We start from the raw sequence: 25962 nt of genomic DNA, 5'->3' as shown, positions 1-25962 counted from the left end.
CAGGAACACAAACACTCAAACCAAAGAATGGGGATAGGTGGACGGGGGTGGGGCTGCTCACCTTGATAGAGAGTCCTGGGGGTCCTGGTGTCCCGGGACGACCGGCCAGCCCTTGGGGCCCCTGAGAACCTGTAGCCCCCTTCAGTCCGTCCAGCCCAGGACGCCCTGGTGTGCCCTAAGAGAAGGGGTCAGTCAGCCACTTTTTATACTGCACACACTTACTGCACACTGCAGATACAGAGACAGCAACGGAGAGAAAGAACCAGAGCATCTGTGTGTGTGTGTGTGTGTGTGTGTGTCAGTGTGTGTGTGTGTCAGTGTGTGTGTGTGTCAGTGTGTGGGTGCATCAGTGTGTGTGTCAGTGTGTCTGTGTGTGTGTGTTAGTGTGAGTGTGTGGGTGCACCAGTCAGTGTGTGGATGCGTCAGTGTGTGTGCATGTCAGTCAGTGCCTTACTGGTATTCCTGGCGTTCCAGGTTCTCCCTTCCTCCCAGGCAGCCCTCCTCCGGTGCCTGACACCACATCCCCCTGCAAGACCAGAAACACAGTTACTGGAAGCCCGGGGCACTGGGACACACCTGCTACTGGGAGGACTGGGACTCCTCCTTCTCCCCTGACCCCTGAGCTCACTCACCCGCTCGCCCTTCTCGCCTTTCAACCCTATTGGGCCTGCCACCCCTGGCTCACCCTGAGAGAAAGAGGGGGAGAGGGAGAGAAACAATGATCAGTGAATTAGTTAATAAATTAATGATATCAATGACCCCTCTGCCATTTTACTACATCCCTCTATCATTGCATCCCTCCATCAAACTCTCTTTCCATAAACTGATCAAAGGTATTCTTGCTGGTAGTTGTGTATAATGACTTGGACTCAATTTAACTGTAAATACCAATTAATAACAATTAGCATGTACAAGCAGATAAATGTATTACTCTTTCCATTAATTACTTTGAATGTGTTAATTAATTAATTGGTAAATTGACTGATTGACTCACAGGGTCTCCTCTGACGCCGGGCAGCCCCTGACTCCCCTGGGAAGAGGACAGGAAACGGATCACACCACGACCAACAGAAAAGTCAGTGATTGTAACAAGCCCCGCCCACAGCACCCCCCCACCCCGCAGCCCAGAACTCACAGTAAGTCCAGGCGACCCTGGATTCCCCGGCCGCCCTGGCAAACCCGCGGCTCCATCCTGCCCTGGGAAACCCTGCAGAGAGAGGGAGAGAGAGAGAGGGAGAGGTGGGTGGTGGGATGAGGACACAGCGAGCGAGAGGAGGGGAGAGATTGGTCAGATCAGACCTACACCAGGTCTGTTACTGCCTCCGTCCTTGTCCTCACATGTCAGAAGACATTAGTGTGGCCCCCGGATCCTCGCTCCCCTGTACTCACCCGCTCCCCCTTCTCTCCTCGCACCCCGATCCCCGGATCCACAACGGTCCCTGGCAGCCCTGGGAGCCCCTGGGGTCCCCGGGGCCCCTCCCTGCCTGGGATCCCATCCCGACCCTGGAAGAACAGACAGACACACAGGGACACAGAGGGACACAGAGAGACACAAAGAGACACAGAGGGACACACAGACAGTCAGGTTAGAATGATCTGTAATCAGCTTAAAACTAAGACTAAAATCATACAACTGATTGCCCAGTAATCAATGAACAAGGCTGATCAATAACAACTCACAGGCTCTCCATTCTGTCCATCAATACCGTCTCTGCCCTTCTTCCCCTGGAGAAGAGATCAATAAACCACTGATCAGCTCCGCTCACCAGGACCAATAACAACTCACAGGCTCTCCATTCGATCAGTCGGCACACATTGACACACACTGACTCAGTGATTACAGCGGAAACACACAGAGAACGGGCCTGGGGTACATAACAACAGTTCATTAATAATAATAATAAATACGTATCATTACCTTTTCACCTGGTTCTCCCTTTTCACCCTGAGAGAGAGAGAGAGAGAGAGAGAGAGAGAGAGAGAGAGAGAGGTAGAGGTAGAGGGGGAGGGGGAGGGGGAGGGGGAGAGAGAGAGTGTGGTGTCAGTGTGCCAACACAACAGACAGAGGGCGCTGTTTCACAGCCAAAAGACAACCTCATCACAGCACAATTCAGAACCGTACAGCACAACACTACACGATTCAGGGCTTTTTAATCCTGTCCATCAGTCTGTCTGTCTGCGTGTCTGTCTGCATGTCTGTCTGTGTCTGTCTGCGTGTATGTCTGCATGTCTGTCTGTGTGTCTGCATGTCTGTCTGTGTGTCTGCATGTCTGTCTGTGTGTCTGCATGTCTGCGTCTGTCTGCGTGACTGTCAGTGTGTCTGTCTGCGTGTCTGTGTGTCTGTCCGTCTGTCTGTGTGTCTATTTGTGTCTGCGTGTCTGTCTGTGCAAATGCGTGTCTGTGTCTGTCTGCGTGTTTGTCTGTGCGTCTGCGTGTTTGTCTGTGTGTCTGCATGTCTGACTGTGTGTCTGCATGTCTATCTATGCGAATGCGTGTCTGAGTGTCTGTCTGTGTGTCTGCGTGTCTGTCTGCATGTCTGCATGTTTGTCTGTGCGTCTGCGTGTCTGTCTGTGCGTCTGTGTGTTTGTCTGTGCGTCTGTCTGCCAGTCAGATGGGCGATGGAGCAGCAGGGACACTCACCTTGGGACACTGCACTGTGCACGGACGCACCTCAGGGCCCTGAAACACAAACCTCTCCATCAGCACAAGCCCCCCTCCACACCTCTCCATCCATCCATCAATACACCTCTCCAACTGTCCATCAATACACCTCTCCATCCCTCCATCCCCCCATCAATACACCTCTCAGACTGGAGCAGCGCTGTGGGGACTATAGAATAGTATAGATATTAGTATAGTGTAGTGTAGTGTAGTGTAGTATAGTATAGTGTAGTACAGGGCCCAGACAGGAGCAGCGCTGGACTGCATTATTTGACTATCGTCTCGGGGCTCAGAATCCCTCCAGGCCCAGCGGGGCTGAACTGGGTCGGGATCAGTCTGCCTATATTTGGCGGAGAGGACGCGGTCTGTCCCAGCGTCGGTCACCTGACCTGTCCGCTGCCGCTGGCGACTGCGCAGACCAGGTCGGCCAGGCTGCCATGGAGACGGGCCAGCTGCGCGTCGCTACGGGCGACCAGGACGTTCCGGGAGCTGCTGTCCGTCACCGAGCGACGCAACTCCTCCGCATCGGCCTGCCCGAAGCCCACCGCCAGCACCGACACCCCTGAGACACAGAGGGAGAGACAGTGAATGTAACTCACACTGCAAGAAAGATATCGCTGCTCTAGAGGCAGTTCAGAGGAGAGCAACCAGACTTATTCCAGGTCTGAAGGGAATGTCCTACTGAGAGACTGAGGACCTGAACCTTTTCACCTTTTCACCTTTCAACAGAGGAGACTATGTGGGGACTTGATTCAAGTCTTCAAAATCATGAAAGGCATCGACCACATCAAACCAGAGGAGCTTTTCCAGATCAGCAGGGACACACGCACCCGGGACACAAATGGAAATTGGGCTTCAAGGCATTCAAGACAGAAAACAGGAGACACTTCTTCACACAGAGAGGCGTCACAATCTGAACAAACTCCCCAGCGATGTGGCTGAAGAGACAATTTGGGAAAATTCAAAAACAGACTGGATAGGATCCTTGATCACTGAGTTATTCATGGACACCAAACGAGCAGGATGGGGCGAATGGCCTCCTCTCTCTGGCTGTCTTATGTTCTGATGTTCTTTAACTTTAATACGAGCGCCACAGTGATGTCACAACCAGCGCGGGAGGCCGACCCGGGATCAGAGTGGACCCAGAGGGCAGGTCTGTGCTCCGGGAACTACTGCTCCCCACAGCCGGGCAGGAAAGGCACGAGCGGCTGCACTGACCGGTCGCACGGACGGCCGCCGCGGGCGCCAGGAGGTCGTCGGTAGATTTGGCGTTGGCCAGTATGACCAGCACGGCGGGGGTGCGGGGACGGCGGCCAGCTTGGGGGGTCAGGAGGTACTGCTGGGCGAAGGTCACAGCCTGGCCTGTGGGGGGAGGCAGAGAGGCGTTACTCAGAATAAGAGTTCAGTAGAATACAGTGCAGAATAATACAGTACAGCACAGTGCAATACACTTCAGTGCTGTACTGTATAGAGCAGAGGGACAGAGATCTCCTACAGTCATACAGGGAGAGAGGGTGGAAAGGGGCAAACAGAGGGGTACTATACAGATACAGGTGTTTAGGGTGGGGGTGCAGGGGGGCATTTATGTGTACAGGGGGTTGTGGTGTGGTGCGTGGGGGCATCTGGGGGTACAGGGGGGTGGTGTGGAGCGGCGATGCCCTCACCGATGTTGTTTCCTGGCGTCTCGTCGAAGGGCACAGCCTGGATCTCCTGCAGCACATTGTCACGGCTGCTGTGGCGATTCAGCAGAAACCACACCTTGGCCCTTGAGCTGTACACCAGCACCCCCACCTGGCCCACAGAGACACTGCAGCTCAGAGACCACACTGCAGTACAGTGACTCTCCTACACACACACTCACACACACTAACACACACTCACACACACACACACACACAGACACACACTGCCTCACACAAACACACACACACACACACACACACACACACTCTCACACATTTTTAAGCAACAAAAACATAAAGCTTAACATGAACATAAACATGACATTCAAATAATAAAATATATTATAAAAGCAGAATTTAAACAGTAAACACCATAAGCACACAACAGGGTCAGGGGTCAGAGGTCACTGACCTGCGTGTTCCGTGGCCCGACACGAGGGAACATGGCCGCCACGCTGTACAGCAGAGAGCGAATGGCCTCCGCAGACTGAGATGACTCCCTCGAACCCGGGACCACAAACACTAAGTCAACATCACCCTCCGTACACACTGAGGGAGAGAGAGGGAGGGAAAAGTGGAAGAAAGAAGAGAGAGAGAGATGCAGACTGATGTATTTACTGTGCTCACCAGCAGATGTATTTACTTGTTTTGTTTAAATGCTGGAAAACATGAACTAAACAGATTGAGAGATGGACACGGAGAAGGAAAGGGAGAGGGAGAGGGAGGAAGACAGGGAGGGAGAGGATGGGGCAGAAAAAGAGGAGAGGATGAAAAAGAGAAGGGGAAGGAAAGGGGAAAAACACAAAAATAGGAGAAAGGGAGAGAGAGAGAGAACTGACCTGTCCTCTCCTGGACCGCGGCCTCCAGCCCGACCTCTGACCCGAACACAGGCTGCACAGTGAAGGCATACTGGCGGCCCAGATGCAGTCCGGTGACCCGGTACGAGCCCACTGAGGCCGGCACCGACTGTCTCTGCAGCTCCTCCAGACCTGCCAGCACAGACAGCACTGCACTGAGCACACTGCACACACTGCACTGCGCACACTGCACTGAGCACACAGCACTGAGCACACTGCACACACTGCACTGAGCACACTGCACTGAGCACAATGCACACACTGCGCACACTGCACTGAGCACACTGCACTGAGCACACTGCACACACTGCACTGAGCACACTGCGCACACTGCGCACACTGCACTGAGCACACTGCACACACTACACACACTGCACACACTACACACACTGCACTGAGCACACTGCACACACTGCACTGAGCACACTGCACACACTACACACACTAAACACACTGCACTGAGCACACTGCACACACTATACACACTGCACACACTGCACTGAGCACACTGCACACACTACACACACTGCACACACTGCACTGAGCACACTGCACACACTGCACTGAGCACACTGCACACACTACACACTAAACACACTGCACTGAGCACACTGCACACACTGCACTGAGCACACTGCACACACTACACACACTAAACACACTGCACTGAGCACACTGCACACACTACACACACTGCACTGAGCACACTGCACACACTACACACACTGCACTGAGCACACTGCACACACTAAACACACTGCACTGAGCACACTGCACACACTAAACACACTGCACTGAGCACACTGCACACACTAAACACACTGCACACACTAAACACACTGCACTGAGCACACTGCACACACTAAACACACTGCACTGAGCACACTGCACACTACACGCACTGCACTGAGCACACTGCACACACTACACACACTGCACTGAGCACACTGCACACACTACACACACTGCACTGAGCACACTGCACATACTGCACTGAGCACACTAAACACACTGCACACACTAAACACACTGCACTGAGCACACTGCACACACTAAACACACTGCACTGAGCACACTGCACACACTAAACACACTGCACTGAGCACACTGCACACACTACACACACTAAACACACTGCACTGAGCACACTCAACACACTACACACACTAAACACACTGCACTGAGCACACTGCACTGAGCACACTCAACACAACATACACAGTGCTCTCTGTCCTGTGGTTCTCTCACCTTGCGTGTCTCTCCAGCTCAGCACATACCCGCTGGCCCCCGGCAGCACTGCCCAGTCCAGCAGCGCCGAGGTCTGGGTCACCTCTGACACACGCAGCCCGGTCACCGGCTGCAGGGGAGCTGGGCACAGGGCACAGGACAGGGTTATTGTTGTGAGGAAGAGGAGGGGAGGAGAGACAGGAAAGAGAGGGGAGGGGAGGGTACCTGTGCTGGCGACAATAGAGATGGCTTCTCCCTCCCGGTCTCCCATCACCGCAGCGATGCGCACCGTGTAGCTCAGCCCAGGCCGCAGCCCGTCCAGGTCAAACGAGGTCACGTCTCCACCAATCAGACGGCTCTGCTCCGGCTCGCCTGCCAATCCCAGAGAAGGACTCAGACACAGAGAAAGTGTGTCGGTGTCAGCGTGTGCGATTGTAGATCAGTGTCTTTGAGTGTGTGTGCATGTGTGTGTGTGTATGTGAGTGTAAGTGCGTGTGTGTGTGTGTGTGCGCGTGCGTGCGTGTGTGTGTGCGCGCATGTGCGTGCTTACCCAGGGAAGAGCTCCAGTAAACCCGATATCCCGTGACCCCGGCCAAGCCCCCCCAGGCCAGGCGTAGGCGGCGCAGAGACGTCTCCACCACACGGAACCCCCCCACCCTGCTCGGAACCGGCACAGAGGCTGGGGACACACACAATCACAACAAAACAGTGTCAACACACCACAACACCACAGAGACAACACACCAACAACAACCGAGGCAGCATGACAACACAACACAAAGCATCAAAACACACAGTGGGGCAGTGGCAGCGAGGAGAACACAGTGCATGCTTGCCAGCCCTAGTGTGTGTGTGTGTGTCGGACTCACGCGTGGTGACGCTGATGGACACTGGTGGCCCCTCCTTGTTCCTGACCAGCGCCGTCACTCTGACCACGTAGCGCACGCCCTCCTCCAGACCGTCGATGTCCACTGCTGTCACATCCCCCCCCACCTCCCGTCTGGACTCCACACCACCTGGAGGGGACGGTCAGAGGTCAGAGGTCAGAGGTCCGGAGCACAGGAGGATAAGAGAGGGAGAGGAGATTTGAAAAGCAAGAGTGTATGTGTGAGAGAGAGAGAGTGAAGGAGAGAGGAAAACAGAAAGAGTAAAGAGAGGGAGCATGATAGAGGGGGAGTGATAGAGATGGAAGGAGATAGATAGAGTGATAGAGGGAGAATGATAAAGAGAAAGTATTAGAGAGTGAGCGATAAAGGGAGAGTGACAGACAGGGACAGAGATGCTCAGTCACTCACCATCGGCGCGTCTCCACACTATCCTGTAGGACGTGGCTCCTTGCACCCCCACCCATGTCACACGCGCCGTGTTCCCGGGGGACTCCTGCACCCGCAGCCGTGTCACAGTACCCACCTCTTCCACTTCCCTGTCTGGGGAGGGGGGGCAGAGCAAGCGTCCAATCACAACACAGACGCACACGGAGACCAGTCACAAGACGGGCTGTCGGGCTGTGTCTGTCTGCCTGTCCCTCTGTCAGTTGTGTCTGTATGTCTGCAAGTCTAACTGTAGCATCGACTGTCCATTGATTGGTCCATCTGTCTCTCTCTGTCTTTCGGTCTGTCTCTCTCTGTCTCTCTGACCTGTGCGTACGGAGATGGTTGCCGGGGCACCCTCTCGGTTCCCAGTCATGGGGGCAACGCGGATGCTGTACAGAGTGTCCTGCTGCAGCCCCTCCACGTCGAAGGAGGTGAGATCAGAGGTGACCACGCGAGACACCTCCGCCCCTGAGAGAGAGAGGGAGAGAGGGAGAGAAACACATGAGAGAAAGAGAGTTGGATGAGGAAATCTGACTAATCACGGCACAGACCAGGATCAACCCATCCAATCACAACAGAGCCACAAGAATAACTAACAACCAACCACAGCACACCAGTACAGGTTTACCCAATCACAATCGCACACCAACAAATATCTCACCAATCACAGGCTGAGTTACAGCACGGAAGCCAATCAGAGCAGAGGGGCAGTCAGTTCCCGTGAACTTCCAGAAGAGGAAGGAAGGGTGAAGGAGGGAGGGTGAGGAGGAGAATTAAGACAGAGGGAAAGAGAGAGAGACACACAGCCAGAAAGAGGGAGAATATGACAGACAAAGCCAGAGACACAGACACAGACAGAGGGACACAGACAGTTTCATCAGCAGCACTACCATCACTTCTCCTCCAGGTGACCCTGTATCCCGTGGCCCTGGCAACGGCGGTCCAGGAGATGCGGATGCGATCGGGGGTGGTCTCCACAGCACGCAGGTTAGTGACTGTCCTCACTGGGTCTGAGGGAGAAAGAGAGAGAGAGTGAGGGAGGGGGAGGCAGAGGCAGACAGAAGAAGGAGAGAATGAAAAAGTGGGCAGGGGAAAGAAAGGAGCGAGGGAAGAGAGAGAGAGAGACACACTCAGCTGTACAATTCTATTGACCAAGAAAGACACAGGTGTGAGTTTCCATTGATCCCTCACCTGTCCGGGTATTCAAGGAGGTGGAGGTTCCTTCTGTGGAGCCAATCAGGGCAGAGACCGAGATCCTGTAGGCGGAGTCTTCCTGCAGCCCGTCAATGGTAAAGGAAGTGACATCACCAGCTACTGACCGAGAGGACTCCACCCCTACAGAAAGAGAGAAGATGAATGAATGGTAAACAGTAGAGAGGGAGAGATGGAGAGACGAGTCCACACTCTGGTGTATCATGCCCACCATCTCCACGACGCCAGACGATCTTGTATCCGGTCGCTCTGGTGACGGGGGACCAGCTGATGCGGACCCTTCTGCCGTTGGTATCCAGCACGCGCAGCCCCGTCACCTCCCCCGGCGCGGTGTCAGAGGTCGTGCGGGCGGGCAGCCTCATGGGCTCACCCTCCCGCCCGTCAATCAGTGCAGACACGCCCACCACCACAGCCTGGTCCGGTGATAGGCCCTCGATAGTGTAGGAGGAGGAGCTTCCTGTCAGCAAACGAGACTGCTCTACACCTGGAGAGAGAGAGAGAGGGGGAGGAAGAGGAAGACGAAGTGGGGTGCAGGAGGGAGAGAGGGAGGGGGAAGTGGGGTGGGCATTAGGAGATGGAGAGGGAGCGTGTGGAGTTGGGGGTGTTGAAAGGTAGGAGTGGATGTGGAGGGGAGATCAATTCAGAATCAATTCAGATTAGTGCTCTTGGCAAACAGACCCCACAGAGCATAGAGCACGTCACTACGGTGGCCCCAAGAGGCCACATTTCACCCTGTACTTTAGGGCCAAAACAGGAATAATCAGCCAGAACAGTGGGGCCTCTCGTTCCCAATGATCTCTAAGTCACTGAATTGTTAAAACCTGTTTAATGAACAGTCTGATGGCCCCCCTGACTCTTCACACTGCGGACTGCTGTAGGAGACATATGTGTCCCATGCGCTCTGAGGAGAGGGCTGGACGCTCAGGACAGGACACGACTGGAGGACCCGCCTACCTCTGCCTTGTTGCCAGGTAACCTTGTATCCTGTTGCCCTGGGAGCCCGAGTCCAGGCGATCCTGATTCGACTGCTGGAGACGTCAATCAGCCGCAGGTCCGTGACTCCGCCCACTGAGTGCTCTACAGCAGAGAGGAGGTGACTGTTACAACATGACACACACACACACACACACACTCACACACACACACACACACACACGCACACACATAGTCACACCCCCCTCACACTCACCAGTCCTGACACTGAGGATGTCAGGGGAGCTCTCGGCTCCGCCCACCAGTGAAGACAAGCCCACTCTGTACCCCTCTCCCTCCCGCAGCCCCACGATCAGGTAGGAACTGGCATTCCTGGCAAGAATCTGACTGAACACCCGATCTGGAGAGAGACAGGGAGAGGAAGGGAGAGAGAGGGAGGGAGGCAGAGAGGTCAGGGAAGGAGAGGGAGAGAGAGAGAGAGAGAGAGAGATGCTGATGACAACACTAACAACAACAATAATAATATTTATGTCCATAATATCAGTAACAACAAAATAGTAAGGGTAGTAATAATGATGATGATGATGATGATGATGATGATGATGAAGGCTGACTGACCGTCACTGCCCCTCCAGGTGACCTTGTACCCGGTTGCATGGGGGTTGCCAGTCCAGCCAATCCTGACGCGGTCACTTCCTGTCTCCAGCACTCGCAGGCCCAACACCGTGGAGACGGGCACCACAATTTCCTCTGGAGGAGAAAGCAGAATTCAGCATGACAGCACTCCCTCAGTGTATCCCTCACTCATTCACTTTCTCCTCCCCCTGTCCCATCCCTCTCTACTTCCCCTCACTGTATCACTCTCTGGCTTGTCCTATCCCCCTTTCTCTCCTTCTCTCTCCCTCTCCCTCTCTCTCACCGGTCCTGATGTTGATGGTTGAGGGGCTGCCCTCTCTGCTCCCTGCCAGCATTGTCACGGTGATGGTGTAGGTCACCCCCGGGACGAGGTCACTGAGGTCGATGGAGGTGCGGTCTCCCGAGAGCAGCTCAGACTGTTCCGTTCCATCTGGACAGAGGAATAAAGATTTAGCACAGAGACACACAGAGAGACATACAGAGAGACACACAGAGACAGAGAGACACACAGAGACACACAGATACACACAGAGAGACACACAGAGACAGAGACACACAGAGAGAGACATGCAGAGACACACAGAGAAAGACACAAAGAGAGACACACAGAGACACAGAGAGACATACAGAGAGACAGAGAGACACACAGAGAGAGACACAAAGAGAGACACAAAGACATACACAGAGACACGCAGAGAGAGACATGCAGAGACACACAGAGAAAGACACAAAGAGAGACACAGAGACACACAGAGAGACACACAGAGAGACGGAGCTTGGACTCACCCAGTGTGTTGCGGACGATCACTCTGTATCCTGTGGCTCCGGTCACTCCAGTCCAAACCAGTCTGATCTGGCCGCTTCCAAGGTCCTGGACACGGAGGTCCCCCACATTACCCACCGACTCTGTAAGGACACACACACTGACCACTACACACACACTGACACTTACGACGTTGAGCGCTACACACCCTCATACTGGCTGCCCGTGCGCTACAGGATAGACTTTAAAGTTCTCTTACTGGCATTCAAAGCACTAGAGAGACTGGCACCTCCCTACTTAAAAGATCTCCTTATCGAATACACTCCAGGTCGGCCATTGAGATACAGAAGAAAAACGCAGGTGGTCCTCAGAAGCCCCCCACCACAGAGGGCTAACAGGGCACCGATTAACAACTTTCTGATCTCCTTAATGCTAAGCCGTGGACCCCCCCGAGATTCATTTTCTCCTACATGCCATTCACACAAGTTTTCTGTTTTCTGGTTTATTTATTTAAATGTCCATTTACTTCATTTTAGATCAGTTAAACTGTTTAAGGTCTATTTATTTTTACTTCATTGCATTATTTATGTATTCTTTAATTTTGCTGTACGTTTGTTGTATGTTTACCATGCTGTAAAGCACTCTGTGGCTACCCTGTGAAGGGCACTATACAAATAAAAATGGATTGATTGATGGATACTGACCATTAGACAAACTGACCGTTACACATACACTGAAACTGCAAATGCACACTGACACACAATGACAACTAGACCATTACACCACCCCCCCTCACACACACGCACACACAGACTCCAACCCCCAAATAACAGTCAGCTTTATCTGATGCTGCCCGCCTGCAGTTCCCCTCCCAGCCTGAGGGGGCACCATGTCCGCAGCGCTCACCTGCCCTGATGGTGACAGAGACGGGGTTTCCCACCCTGCTGCCCACGAGCGCCGTTAAACTCAGCGCATAGGACACGCCCTCCTTCAGGTTTTCCAGGTCAAAGGTCGTCTGGTCGCCAGGGACAGTGAAGGTCTCCTCAGTGCCGGCTACAACAGGAGAGACTGGCTGTCAGTCAGAAACATCTCCCTGACCACCATGGTACGGCCAGCAGGACAGTTGCATAAAACAACCACCAGCATCCCTCACTCACATGTAGATCAAAAATTCTCTCATTTTAGATTTTGACTTTCTGATGATTTTTGTCTTAAACACGCAAATCTTCCATGACCACAGACCTGCTCATAGGGTATCTGTCATTAATTCGCCCAACAGCTTAATAATATTCAAAATCGTCACACGAGGACAATACCACTGATGACATGAAGACTCTTCTTCAGGGAAGAGTGGCCGTGTTACACTCTGACCTTGACGATCACGCGCTGCCCCGGGTTCAAGTCGGTACCCACCCTCAGTGTTGAGGACGCGGATGCGGTACTGCGTTGCCCCGGCCACCCCCGTCCAGCCCACTCTGACGGTGCTGCCCACGGACTCCACAACACGCAGGTTCGACACACTGCCCACCGGCTGTTCTACTGTGGACGCACATACACACAGACACACACACACAAATACACACCAAGATACAGAGAGAGAGAGATACACAACATAGAGACACACAGAGACAAACACACACACACACACAAATACAAATACACAGAGAACTTAGCAAGTCATAGTGGACTACAGTAATAAACAATCAAACTGGTTCTTATGTAGAGAAGACAAATCAATTCTCAACAATGTATTGGAATTTGAATTTAATTCAACAGATTGACCCCGCCCCCAGCGCACCTGTTGGGGAGGTGGTAGCGGGAGTGGCCACTTCTCGGCCCTCGTACAGCGTGTATAGTGTGATGACGTACTCCGTGCCTGGCTGCAGGCCCCTGATCTCATAGCTGTTAGTAGAGGTGGAGAAAGACTGCCTCTGTGTTTCACCCCCTGCAGGCCGGAGGAGAGAATCGCAGGGGTTAAATTCACAATAATTATTTAAACAGACACAATGTAGTGCTATGTAGAGTAGTTGTAGTGCATGGCAGAGTAGTTGTAGTGTAGTTGTAGAGTAGTACAGAGTAGCTGTAGTGCAGTTTACTCGGGGCAACAGTATCTCACCCGCGGCCCGTCTCCACTCCAGCCGGTACCCCTGTGCTGAGCGGATCAGGTTCCAGGTGACCCGGATGGTGCTCGGCCCGATGGTGAAGGTCCGGAGAGTCTGCTGCTCCGATCGCTCTGGGAGGGAAGGGGGACAAAACCGGACAGAACTGGACTCAGTGCACATGGACGCTGACCTACAGCCCGGGGCCACTACACACTGCTCCCCTCGCACAGCTCCCTGACACACACTGCAGCTCTTACATGCCACCCTCAGTTACCCAGACACACAAACGTCACCTGCAGGGGCCGGGCAGTCTGGGATGAAGTGTCTCTGTGAAGCACACTACAGGTTTGTGACACCTACACAACAACCTGGCAGCTTGAGGGTTAAAGTTCATTGCTGAAAGGTGTGTAAAGAGGGGCAGGTCTGAGAGCAGCTGAGGGACGACTGTCTCCCCCTGGCGAAGCACCCTGTGCCCCAGGGGCAATCTATCAGACACACACACACACACACACACACACACACACACAGACACACAGACACACAGACACACAGAGTAACACGTACACACACACACACACACACACACACAGAGTCACACACAGAGTAAAACACACACACACACAGAGTAACACGCACACACACACACGCACAGAGTAACACACACACACACACACACAGAGTAACACACACACACACACGCAGAGTAACACACACACGCACACACAGAGTAACACACACACGCACACAGAGTAACACACACACACACACAGAGCAACAGTGCGACTGGAGAGACAGAAGCTGCCATCAGTATAAATCACAGCTCAGTGCAGAGTTGCCCAGAGAGACAGAGAGAGGACCTCAACTATGAGAGAGTGCCTGGGGACCTGACAGCGTTTCTCTCCCTCTCACTGTCTTCCTGACTGGCTGGCACTCTGACTGGCAGACTGTCACACTCCAGTCGGTCCTACGGCGTGCTGTGTATTGATCGTACTGTGCTCCTTTACAACTGCAACCCAATCAATAACAACAACACAAAGACATGGATTTTAAAACACACACACAAGACACCCCTGCAGGGTATTCCTGCCCTCCTGCTCCCCAGCCACAGAGGGACTCCATGTTCCTCCCAGAAAATACATAAATAAGTAAGTAAATAAATAAAAGATTCTTATCAACAACAGATGTTAAAACTCAATATACGGAAAATGCCAGGAGGAGAAAGGAGACGGAGAGACGGAGAGAGGGGGAGAGGGAGAGGGCAGGAGGTGAGACGAGGAGGAGAGAGAGAGTGGGAGAGAGCGGGGGGAACAGAGAGACAGACATGCCAGAGTTTACGAGGCGGAGGCAGCGACACAGAGAGTCAGCACTGGAAGGAGGTTTATTTTTGTAAACTTTCCAGCAGTTTCTCTGTAGCTCTGGCATCTAAACAAGAGGAGCAGGACAGCTGGGGGGAACACTGGGTGGGCCGGTCAGCAGGTCTCCTGTGAGGTAATCAGACTGAGGGTCTGTGTGCAGCCCGACCCACATAGACACGAGCGCACAGAGACACACAGAGACAGAGACAAAGAGACACACAGACAGACGAGCGCACAGAGACACAGACACAGACACAGACACACAGACTCTCTCTCTCTCTCTCTCTTTTCCCTCACTCTCTCTTGCTCTCTCTCTCTGGCCCTGACTCCCCCTGTCCATGCTTCAGTGATTTCAGTGTTTCACAGCAATCCTCAAAAGCATTCTTTATGGAGCTAAATTTAAACCAGAGCAGCAGGGCAGTGGACAGAGAGAAACAGAGAGAGAGAGATGGGGGAGGAGAGAGACTTTGGAGCTTTTTAAATGAAGAAAAAGCAGGAGAGCAGAGAGAGAGGAAGGCAGAGGGAGCTAATGAACTAAACTGTCCCGCGCTGCAGTTCTGCCCCGGGGTAACGGCATGTCCTGCAGTGGACACAAGCCCCTCGCTACAGGTACGCACTGAAGCCCCTGTACTCGGTATGACAGCAGCTGTCCACAGAGGGGCTACAGACCAGCACACACCTGGCTCACAGGGCATTCATGAGCGACAGCTAAACCAGCTGCGCAGCTCGTTAATGAAGCCACTGTCCTGTCTACGTTGAGCAGGTATACCAGCACTGCGTGACTGTCTCCCCCAGGCGTGCAGGTACACATGGGTCACACAGGATACAGGTGCATATCGAAGCCACAGTCCTGTACAGAAGCACTGGCTGTACTGGTAGCTGTGTGTGAGTGTGTAGTGTGTAGTGAGTAGTGCAGTGCCGCACCGATCTTGAAGCGGGCCGTGGTGGCGGGACCCTCTGTGTCATCGTACAGCGTGATCACGGTGACGATGTACTCCGTGTCCGGCTGCAGGTTGGTCAGTGTGTAGGACTCCGTTCCTGCGGCAACGTCCTGCCTGTCCACCTCGCGGCCTGAGAGGAGGTAGAGCAGTGAATACACACCGGCACACATGAAAACACACCGACACTCAGGGCAGAAGACAGCACTAACACAGACACACAGAGAGGATTCCAAAGCCCCGCCCCCTCACCTGTGAATGGCCCCCAGACCAGGCGGTAACCCGTGGCTCCTCCCACTCCCCTCCACTGCACAAGCACACTGCGCGCCGATGCGGTCTGGACAGACAGCTGCTGCACCCCCTCCAGACGCACTGACACAGAGAGAGGGAGAGGAGGGCAAATCTGTCAAACTATTTATTTTTGTTTTACATCTGTTTGAGCCTTTAAAAAAAAAAAGGCTCTCACAGATGTGCCATTGCAGAGCAAACGTCGATGCACCACTAGGTGGGGCTGCACATGTGGAAAGAAGGCGTTTGAAAGGGTCGGCCTTAAAGGGGAGGTGGAGGTTTAATTTTAATTCAGTGGAATGTGTTACAGGTAAACTCCAGCTCACACAGACAGGAATAGAGAAATACATGACTTTTTTGTTTGCGGGGTGTGGGTGTCAAGGTTTATGGGGTACAATGGCAAGGGCTTCTTGACATATGCAGGGCAGTTTTATGGTTGCAAAGGGCAGTTTTGTGGTTACATAGGGCAGTTTTGTGGTTGCATTGGGCAGTTTTGAGGTACACAGGGCAGTTTGTAGGGTACATAGGGCAGTTTTGTGGTTTCATAGGGCAGTTTAGAGGTACACAAGGCAGTTTAGAGGTTACATATGGCAGTTTAGAGGTACACAGGGCAGTCTTGGGGTAACTCACGGGTGCGGGCAGTGGCAGTGGCCAGTGCAGCGGTGCTGCGGGGGTACAGGGGATGCAGGGTCAGGGTGTAGTCTGTGTCCGGCTCCAGGCCTTCCAGATCCACAGAGGTGGAGTCAGCGGGGAGGGACCTCTCGTCCAGCTGGGGATCCGGGCGACCTGAGACACAGACATGTGGAGAGAGTGAGAGACAGACAGACAGTTGACTGCGCTGGTCTTGTTTTGAGGGAGAAAGGGAGGGAGCATCTACCTCCCTCTGGAGTGCTCACCTGCAGACACTCCTCCTCGCCAAACCCTCTTATAACTCACTCACACTCACACACCTAAACAGACACACACACAGACACAGTAACACACACAGACACACACCTCCCCCCACCTACCCACTCTGACTTTGACCTGGATTCGTGCAGGAATCTAAAAATAAACATTATTTAATTATTATTGCGATTGTTGTCTTTGTAACGAGTCGAGCTCGCGTGGGGCGACGGTGGCTTGGCGGGCTGACAGGCAGGCTTGTTACGGCTCCTCCGGTGTGTCAGGCAGCTGTCCCGGCCCGCTGCCCCGGGGCAACACATTCTTCCTGGGCTGGTGGGGTGGTGGAGCTGGGCGTGGTGCTGGGGGCGGGTGTGGCCGGGCTGGGACCGGTGCCAGAGCGCAGGGGGAGGGGAGGCAGCACACTGACGCACAAGGCTCACACACACAGACCCCTATCCCAACACGTGGGTGAACACTATAAGTATAGTTTTGAATATCGATCCTGTTTGATTCACTCTTGGAAACTTGGCAAGCTGTGCAGGTAACAAGAAGCAAGCCTGTCATTGTGAGCTTACAGGAGACAGTAACTACTGCCCCAGGATATACCCCTCCCTGTGCCATGCCTCCCAATGTCTTCTCCTCTACTTCAAGCACAATGAGGGGGATTAAGGACTCTCTGCACAGACGCTCTCGAGGCACCAATTATCATCTTAAAGGAGAACTTTCATCCTTGCTTTCCCCTCCTTTATTTATCCTGGCTGCATTTTCTCTCCTTTATTTCTCTGAGCAGAGCCCCACCCAGAGCCACCTGAGTGGCAGCTGTAGAGCTGAGGTGAGGCCGGGGTCGGGTGTGCTCCAGCCAGGGGGGTTGATACTTGATTGACTAATTGATTGTCAGTCATATTTTGAGGCGAATTTGTCACAAGTGTTTTTGTGTAGCAAACATCCTGATTGTTTATCTATTGTGGGCCATTAATAAGTAGAAGTGCAGTAATAGTTACAAAATCTCTCACTACTCTGTGTCTCCGCTGCTCTCTCTGCTCTGTGTCTGCGCTGCTCTCTCTGCTCTGTGTCTGCACTGCTCTCACTGCTCTGTCTGCTCTCTCTCGCCTCCTCACCTCGTGGGCCGTAGGTCAGCCGGTAGCCCTGGGGTCGGGACGAGGGGGGATCCCAGGACAGGGAGAGGGTGAAATACCCCACTCGGGCCACACGCAGGTTTGACACCCCCGGGAGGGACTCTGGGAGAGAGGGAGAGAAGGAGAGAGAGATGAAGAGACACAGGGTCAGGAAGGGCAGTGTGTTCTGCTGTGATCCAGGTTGGTATGTTTGAAAGACTGGACATGTCTTCCTGGTACAGACGATGCATCCGGTGGCATTAACTGTAGCTCTGGACAGTCAGCTCTTTAACTGCGTCATCTAAGAATAGCAATATAGATCATTAGCAGTATTATCAGCTCTAGGAAGTGAAATAGCAACAAATAGCAACAGTAGCAGGAGTTGGTGCGGCAGAGCAGTTTGAATAGGAATAAGAATAGCATTAGGAACAGTAAGAGGAATGGGAGAGGAGGAAGAGTAAGAGGAATGAATGGAGGAACAGTAACAGTAGGAATATTCCCAGCCGCACTCACTGGTCCTGCTCTTGCCGGACACAGACTCCCCGACGCTGTTGGGGTACTGAGCAATGACCGTCACCAGGTATTCCGTCGCTGATTTCAGTCCCCGAGCAACATAGCTCGTCTCCAACGCTCTCACAGTCACCTGCAGACACACAGACAAGACACAGACGCACACGTTACAAACACATGCCTTTTTTGTACGATCTGCATATGACAAATCACCTCCGGAAGAAGGCGTTGGGCATTATAAACAAACATCATAAACTCCACCCACCTCCTCAAGCTCCGATGTGATTGGCTGCCCCAGCCCAGAGAGCGGTGTGTACTGTATCTTGTAGCCAATCACAGGCCCTCCTGCAGGGAGCCAGCGGAACTGCAGAGAGTCGAAGGTCTCCCGGGAGAACTGCAGATTGGACGGTCCAGAGAACAGCTCTGAGACAAAGGGGGGACAGAACGAGAGAGGGACAGAGGGAGAGGACCATGTTGTTAACAGTTTTAGATCATGTTGCACAGATTGTGTTCAGGTTGTGAACATGGTGCACAGCTTTCGTCCTGTTAGGGGATCAAGCCTATAAAATAAGGCTTCCCTTTATTAATCCCAGTGGGGATGGGAGTCAGTCGAGGAAGTCCACTGGGGACAGCGGCAGCCCTCCCTCCCCCATCCTGCCCCTCATATTGCTGGGTGGGGTTTCTGCATGCTATATCCAGATCAGAGAGGCTAGACATCGCCCTGAGCACTCAGGGGCTGTGGGGGCGGAGGTCTGTGGGTACCTGTGCTCCCATCGCCGATGTAGGTGCCCCCAGCGCTGGTGCAGACACGCGGGGCCACCAGGGGCAGCAGAGAACTCAGGATCTTGAAGTCGCCCACATAGAAGGTGAAGTCTTCCCTCGGCTCGGAGGCCACCTGGCCCAGCTCCCTGCGGTCCGCGTTCTTCACCCCTGACACACGGACACACACACAGAGGGACGGGCAGACAGACAGACAGACCAGAGAAGGTTAGGAGGAGACAGATAGGGACAAAGAGAAGGAGAGCGTGTGGGAGCCTCTTACCCACGGCAAACACCTTGACACCCAGGCTGCGCAGTTTCTGGGAGGGCTGATCCACACTGTCCTGGGACTTCCCATCTGTGATGAGGATTGTGACCTGCAGGACACAGAGGGACATAGTGGGACACAGAGGGACAGACATTGACCACCTGCTTAATACCAGACAGATGGACAGACAGTTCCCTGCCCCTCCCTCTCTCCCTCTTACCCACCTTGGGCACGTCTCTGAGGCCCCCCCTGCTGAAGAAGTTGTCCGCGACGTACTTGAGTCCGGCTCCGGTCCTCGTGTTTCCGCCCTTGTAGTTGAGGTTGCGGATGGCGCTCAGCAGCTCCGTTCCGTTCTCGTACTTATCAAAATTAAACTCCTCTCTGGAAAAACACCAAGGCAAAGGTAAAATATACAAACGCACTCACACCAGACAGAGAGAGGGACACGCACAGAGACAGAGTGACGGGGACACACCTGGATGTGTCGCTGTACTGCACGGTCCCAAACCGCACGGCCCCTCTGCCCACGGAACTGGCCAGGGGCGTGGCCACCCCCTCCATGAAGCGCCTCACCTCCTGGAAGTTGAAACGGCCGATGCTGGATGAGCCATCCACCAGAAACACCACGTCTGCTGCTGCCACACTCCTGCACGTCCCTGAGAGAGAGAGAGCGAGAGCGAGAGACAAAGAATAAGATGAAGGAAAGGGGGAGAGAGGGAGAGGAAAAGTTGAACAGAGAGGAGGATTGATAAACATTGGGGAGAGGGAGAGAGATGGATGGAGCTGGAGTGAAGCAAGGACACAGCCGCATTCAGACTCTGGACTCGGTGAGCCCTGTGGTGTGAGATGGGCAGGGTGGCGCCCCCTGGCTGTGAGGTGCACAACTGTACCTTGAGCTTCCGCCTGGTGCAGCGAGAGAAGCAGCAGAGACGGAAGAACCCAGAGCCACATCTTCAGAACCTGCACAGACACAGACATGGACATGCACACAAACACACAGACACATGCACAAACGACACAACACAGACACAGACATGCACACACAAACACACACAGACACACAGACACAGAGGAAGAGAGATGCAGAGATGGTGTCAATTATTATCCATCTATAAATAAATAAATACATTTAAAACATTTTTGGTAGATTATACGACCACAGAAATGCATGGGAGGTCAAAGAGAGAGAGAGAGAGACCTTGTAAAAATCTTCGTTCTCTCCAAAACCAATGAATAAGAAAGATGGCTAGTCTTCCTAGTGAAATCTATCTCTCACACACAAACACACATACCCACAGCCTAGTGCGCAGACACTCTCCTAAATATTTATAACAGCAGTCTGATTGTGTGATTTAGTGACTCAGAAATGCTCCCCCTCCCAACCACGACCCCCCCACCCCTCACACACCCACAATGAACCTAACCCCCTCCCCCTCCTCCCCAGCCACTTCCACACTCCCCAGGTCTGAAGGTGCTGATGATTCAGAGACCTAGAAACCCAGCTGCTGTGGGCTGGACTTCAGTGACACAGTGCAGTGTGTCAGGGGTCGTCTCAGTGTTCAGTGGGGAACACAGGGTTAACACAGTCCAGAGTGTCAGAAGCTGCGTCAGTGTGCAGTGGCTGGATTTGCTGAAAGGAACAGCAGGCCTGTCAGGAGAGGTTAACCCCCCCCACAGAGTGAGAGAGAGAGAGGGAGAGAGAGTGAGAGACGGAGAGAGAGAGAGTGAGAGGGAGAGTACATACAGCACTCTTGCAACATTACACTACAGTATACTGCACTGCACTACAAAATACTATACTCCAGGCCCTGCCCAACACACATCGCCAAACCTGTACGCGCGTACTCCATTTTGTGCTTGGTGTTGTGCCCGGTTTGTGTGTGCGCTCACCCGCCTGTGCGTGCCTGTCTACGCACCGCGTGGGCTGCTCGTTTTAATGTCGCAGGGCTGCGGTGGGCGCTACGGTCATTTTGTTTTTGTTTTTCATTCCGTGGCTTTAACCAGCGGGCAGCAAAGGGTGCGCCTGCCCGGTCCCCTGTATCCGAGATTGGGCAATCCCCCGCGGCAAATCCCCTGACAACTGCTAAATTTACACACAGTGAGTATTGTGTTTCTGTACATTCCCCTCTCTCGCTCTTCCTCTTGATGTCTCTCTCTCTCTATTTCTCTCTCACTCTCCTGCCATCTTTCCCTCTCCCCCTCCCCTTCTCTCCATCCTTTTGACTCCCTCATTCTCCCTCTTTTCTCTCTCTCTCCTCTGTATTTCGTTCTCCCCCTCCCACTCTAACCATCTTTTTCGCTCCCTCTCTCCCCCTCTCCGTGACCAGGGCTGGCGTCGCCCAGTCAGCGCAGTCTTGCTGTCCCGAGTCTCGCTCCGTCTCCGCTGTTATTGTAACCTCGCTGGGCCGACTCTCGCTGAGTTGTGCGTTAGTTTCCTGTAAATGCTTGAAAGTCGAAATGCTTTGATCCCAGGTCTGTGGTTTGTTAACTTCCTGTTATGGTTGGTTATTTATTTATGCATTTATATTTAGTTGCGATTTAATTTTATTTCCCATACACACATCACGCTCCAAAATTTCCATGGTAACTGCACTTTCAACTGTACGTTTACCGCAGCGCCCTGCTGTAGTGACTCTTCAGTAATACTGCACTGTTACTACACAGATGTAGTTGTTAAGAAGGTGTTTTTAAACAGTGGTGACATCTGCACAATGCCGTTCGGTCCACGGCCTCCGAGAGCACACTCACACACCTGTGAAACCACACTCTTGTACACATCTCCTAAACCACACACAAAAACCCACACACGCTTACATAAATATATAATGTACATGTATATACAAACGCAAAACCACACACACACTCATACGCACTGTCTATATAAGAACACACACGCACACATGCAGTACTTAAACACACGCACATGGTGCACAGCGCTGGATTTTGCAAATGCCCTCAGAAGCAGCTCCATTGTCTGTGAAACCTGCTATTAGTTCGGAGCGGAAACATCTTTGTAGTTTAGGGAAAACACCCGACACACTCCCCACCCACACAGAGAGAGAGGGGGAGGATGTGGGAGAGGCAGAAAGGGAGAGGTGGAAGGCGAAAGGGAGAAAGGGAGAAACAGGATGAGAGACAAAGGGAGACAGAGAGAGAGAGAGGGAGAGAGAAAGAGGCAAAAAAAAGGGAGAGCAAGAGAGAGGTGGTACAGAGCTTGAGGGGAAGGTGTGTTGGTATAGTGTGGGTGTGCCCCCCCCCACCCACCTCCCTCAACACTCATCCTTTTGGCTGCGCAGCTGAGAGACGAGCTCACGCCTGGCCCCCCAGGCTCCGGAGACCCTCCACCAGAACCGAGTTATTCCAGCCAGGGAGCTCACACTCTCACCGGCAGCTGAAAACCAAGACGTCCACAACCTCCAGATACTCAAGCCCAACTCAAGAGAGCCGAGCAAAACAACAACCAAAACCAGTCACCCAAAGCAGGGGTGAGGGCAACAGAAATCTCTCACCAGGCCAGTCGTGTCCCCCTCTGTCCTCTCAAAGGAACTGGAACAGAATGAAACCAAACAGGACTGAGGGGACGCATTTTCGCAGTGGACTGGGACACTGGACTGGTGGACACCTCCTCATGACCCAGGGTCCTGGCTGGCTGACCTCAGAGTGTTTCTGTGGCATAATGGCACACTGAACAGCAACACCGACACATCCCTGACGCTGCTCTCCTGGGGGAGGGGGGTGCAGGGATCCCCAGAGATTTTTCTTCTCCCTGGGGAGGGTGTGTTTCTCCCTCTTCCTCTGTGCCCAATGGGTCAGACCCACTGTGCCTCCTGTGTACACGATGTGCAGCACTGTGTGGCGACGCCTTTGAGACGGGCGCTATATTAAACAAAGACTGATTGATTAATTGATTGATTGAATAACTGACTGATAGACTAATGGATAGATTGAATTGTATACCCCCAGTCACACAGCACACGTGCCCCCTGGCTCAGCAGTCTGGTCCAGGGCAGCTACAGTCATTTTAAAACCCCTATAATCGTCTGCACAGGGACGACGTTGACAGGGGTGCCGGGGTGTTCGAACAGGCTGCTCTGTGATTGGCTGGTTTTTCGGATAGGGTTTATAATGTGTAGTAAAAGTCCCCTTTGAGAGCTCATCTGCTACCCCAGGGTGGGAGCATAGAGGCGGCGCAGCACAAGAAGCCGTGTTTCACATTTCCAGTGAGGAAATGGGAATTGACAGGCCAGCAAAGTACAGCACTGCTGTAACCAGAGGGGACAATGCCAAAGCACAGCCCAGCGACTCCCTATGTGAGAGTGTGTGTGTGTGTTAGTGTGAGTGTGCTATGTCCCACTCGGAAGGGTTTTCACAATCACAGTGTGTCTCTGACCGCGGTCCCTGTGAACACGGTCTCACACAACTGTCCACCAGGCAAGGGGCAGGAACTGACCATCTCGTCAATTAAAATGATCAATATTGAGGCGCGTCGTACAGGACAGTCAGTGGACACAACCTTTCATCACTGACTGCAATCAAAAGCTCTGTGATCTGATCAGAGTTTTCCTGCTGACCCGGTCACACAGTGGATACGGCACCCAAGAGCAATTCAGCACTTATTAAATCACAGTGTTGTAGATGAGTCTGAACATCAGTCACATCTGACTTCCAATACATCACAAATTTGGCATCAATGAACAGGGCTGTAAAGAAACAGCAGATTAAAAAAGTTGTAATTGAACAATTAAGAACAAGAATAATAAGTTTAAAACTGCATCCATATTACTGCACTTAATGGCATAACAAATCACTCTGGGTTTGTTTCTGAACGGCCAGCGGACTCTCCCCGACCTAGTGTCTTTGACCTAGTGATGACTGAGGTTCCTCAGTAGACACGGCCTCAATGTGTCTTTGAACAACAGGTGTCTCTGACGCTCTGCGTGTCTCACAGGAAGCACGTGTTGTACAGGACCAGCCTTGTAATTGTCGTGACAGTGAGGTTTGTTATTCATTCAACATCTTCAATCTCTACACACCGCCTTGTGTGTCCTTCACACAGTGCTGTCCACTTGGGACCCAGCAGGCTGATGTGTCATTGTAAGCTGCACTGCTTTTCATTTAGGGGCCCACTAAAAAAAACCATTAACATCTCTGACATCACAATACTGTTGACCTGTCATGAAATTAAGGTTAGCCCCCACTTGGCAACAGCAGTCAGGCACTTAGCAATGTCACCCCTTTCCAGGAATGCCCCTATGCTGATTCTCCAGGGGCAGAGTTTCCCAAGGGAGGCGCACAGAACTGCTGCACAAACTACCAAACACAACAACATGACACAACGTAATGCAACACAGCAAAACTCAACACACTGGCTCAGGGAAAAGGTGATCTATGATATTTCTTAAATACTTAAGCAGTCATTTGTATCTCTCCAAGAGCGGGTCGATAGACCTGCTGTGGCACTCTGAACCCCCGACAGATGTGCATCTGAGATCAGTGCTGCTGTTACACACCGAGAGCGCACGACTCTGCCACAGCTGGACTGACAGCGGAAAATAATAAAGATACTGTGTGAAACTATAATCATCATCATCTCTAATTGGCGGCCTGGTGATCTTTTAAACAACCTTGTAGAGACAAATCCCATAACACTTGGTCCACGATTAAACCCCCTGCACGCACGCACGCACGCCCCTCTCGGACCCGCTGCAGTCCGAGCCGCACTGGACCCCGGCCCTGCGGACTCACCGGCCAGGCGCTGCTCATAATCCACTCCGCTGTCCGGTCGCTGTCCCCCTCCTCCTGTCTGCCGGGGGAAACTCCCAAAAGAAAAAAGAGATTTCTTCTCCTCTCTCTCTCTCTCTCTCTCTCTCTCTCTCTCTGCAGAGCCCCGGCGCGCAGCTGCCCGTCCTGCGCTGGATCCGTGTTGCGTGTGCGGGTTTTATTGCCCCCGCAGCCGCGCTCCTGCCCGCTCTGCCGCTGCAGCCCCAGACTTGCTCGAGCGCCCGCAGCAAATCTTTTGCAACTTTTTTTTTCTCCCTCACTTTCTTCTCCTTCACTCTCTCTCTCTCCTTCTGTGTGTCTTTTGAGCTTCTTGTAACAGAGGCCTCCCTCCCTCCCTCCGGACCCCCTCCTCTCCTCCCCTCATTGGCCGGCACTGCGCTCTCAGTAACCTGGGCAGGTGAGGCGGCTCTATTGTTATTCTAATACTCTCGGAATTTAGGAAGGGGGGGGGGGCTGGCAAATTTCCAGATCATACAAGCTGTCTTTTTATGAAGATTGACCCGTTTCCTAAAAAGTGCCAAATACGCACACACACCCCTGCAGACACGCCCTGCCCACCCCGGCCCGCTTTGTGATATCGATCTGAAATCTATGATAGAGATGTTTGATGCATCTATTTTCTCATATGCCAGAATAGCCCCCTTTTTTAGACATTTAAAATCCATTGAAGTATTGAA

At 52.9% G+C, this 25962-nt stretch overlaps 1 protein-coding gene across 1 annotated transcript in view; it reads right to left on the bottom strand.

The window, feature by feature from the left end:
• Positions 1 to 25581, bottom strand: part of col7a1 (collagen, type VII, alpha 1) — a 71646-nt gene extending 46065 nt beyond the window's left edge. Inside the window, exons 1-44 of the mRNA XM_066699554.1 lie at positions 25250 to 25581; positions 20395 to 20464; positions 19980 to 20160; positions 19729 to 19885; positions 19520 to 19613; positions 19240 to 19407; positions 18743 to 18900; positions 18481 to 18610; positions 17971 to 18090; positions 16598 to 16753; positions 15932 to 16051; positions 15666 to 15812; positions 13401 to 13517; positions 13083 to 13229; positions 12698 to 12823; positions 12191 to 12337; positions 11308 to 11427; positions 10805 to 10951; positions 10504 to 10635; positions 10142 to 10285; positions 9907 to 10029; positions 9164 to 9436; positions 8932 to 9075; positions 8631 to 8750; positions 8065 to 8208; positions 7723 to 7854; positions 7297 to 7443; positions 6978 to 7106; positions 6653 to 6799; positions 6449 to 6568; positions 5183 to 5332; positions 4756 to 4892; positions 4326 to 4452; positions 3880 to 4023; positions 3051 to 3223; positions 2641 to 2679; positions 1919 to 1945; positions 1681 to 1725; positions 1390 to 1503; positions 1136 to 1207; positions 995 to 1030; positions 633 to 686; positions 455 to 526; positions 62 to 175 (exon numbers count right to left, since the gene is read on the bottom strand). Coding sequence (XP_066555651.1) covers positions 62 to 175; positions 455 to 526; positions 633 to 686; positions 995 to 1030; positions 1136 to 1207; positions 1390 to 1503; positions 1681 to 1725; positions 1919 to 1945; positions 2641 to 2679; positions 3051 to 3223; positions 3880 to 4023; positions 4326 to 4452; positions 4756 to 4892; positions 5183 to 5332; positions 6449 to 6568; positions 6653 to 6799; positions 6978 to 7106; positions 7297 to 7443; positions 7723 to 7854; positions 8065 to 8208; positions 8631 to 8750; positions 8932 to 9075; positions 9164 to 9436; positions 9907 to 10029; positions 10142 to 10285; positions 10504 to 10635; positions 10805 to 10951; positions 11308 to 11427; positions 12191 to 12337; positions 12698 to 12823; positions 13083 to 13229; positions 13401 to 13517; positions 15666 to 15812; positions 15932 to 16051; positions 16598 to 16753; positions 17971 to 18090; positions 18481 to 18610; positions 18743 to 18900; positions 19240 to 19407; positions 19520 to 19613; positions 19729 to 19885; positions 19980 to 20160; positions 20395 to 20464; positions 25250 to 25267 — 5382 coding nt within the window. The 5' untranslated portion in view covers positions 25268 to 25581. The remainder of the gene's footprint in view (positions 1 to 61; positions 176 to 454; positions 527 to 632; positions 687 to 994; positions 1031 to 1135; positions 1208 to 1389; positions 1504 to 1680; positions 1726 to 1918; positions 1946 to 2640; positions 2680 to 3050; positions 3224 to 3879; positions 4024 to 4325; positions 4453 to 4755; positions 4893 to 5182; positions 5333 to 6448; positions 6569 to 6652; positions 6800 to 6977; positions 7107 to 7296; positions 7444 to 7722; positions 7855 to 8064; positions 8209 to 8630; positions 8751 to 8931; positions 9076 to 9163; positions 9437 to 9906; positions 10030 to 10141; positions 10286 to 10503; positions 10636 to 10804; positions 10952 to 11307; positions 11428 to 12190; positions 12338 to 12697; positions 12824 to 13082; positions 13230 to 13400; positions 13518 to 15665; positions 15813 to 15931; positions 16052 to 16597; positions 16754 to 17970; positions 18091 to 18480; positions 18611 to 18742; positions 18901 to 19239; positions 19408 to 19519; positions 19614 to 19728; positions 19886 to 19979; positions 20161 to 20394; positions 20465 to 25249) is intronic.
• Between the last annotated feature and the right edge of the window lie 381 nt (positions 25582 to 25962).

The sequence above is a fragment of the Amia ocellicauda genome, chromosome 3, assembly GCF_036373705.1.
Source record: "Amia ocellicauda isolate fAmiCal2 chromosome 3, fAmiCal2.hap1, whole genome shotgun sequence".
Taxonomy (NCBI): Eukaryota; Metazoa; Chordata; class Actinopteri; order Amiiformes; family Amiidae; genus Amia; species Amia ocellicauda.
Note: the sequence above shows the minus strand (reverse complement) of the source record. Positions and strands in the feature narration are given on the sequence as shown.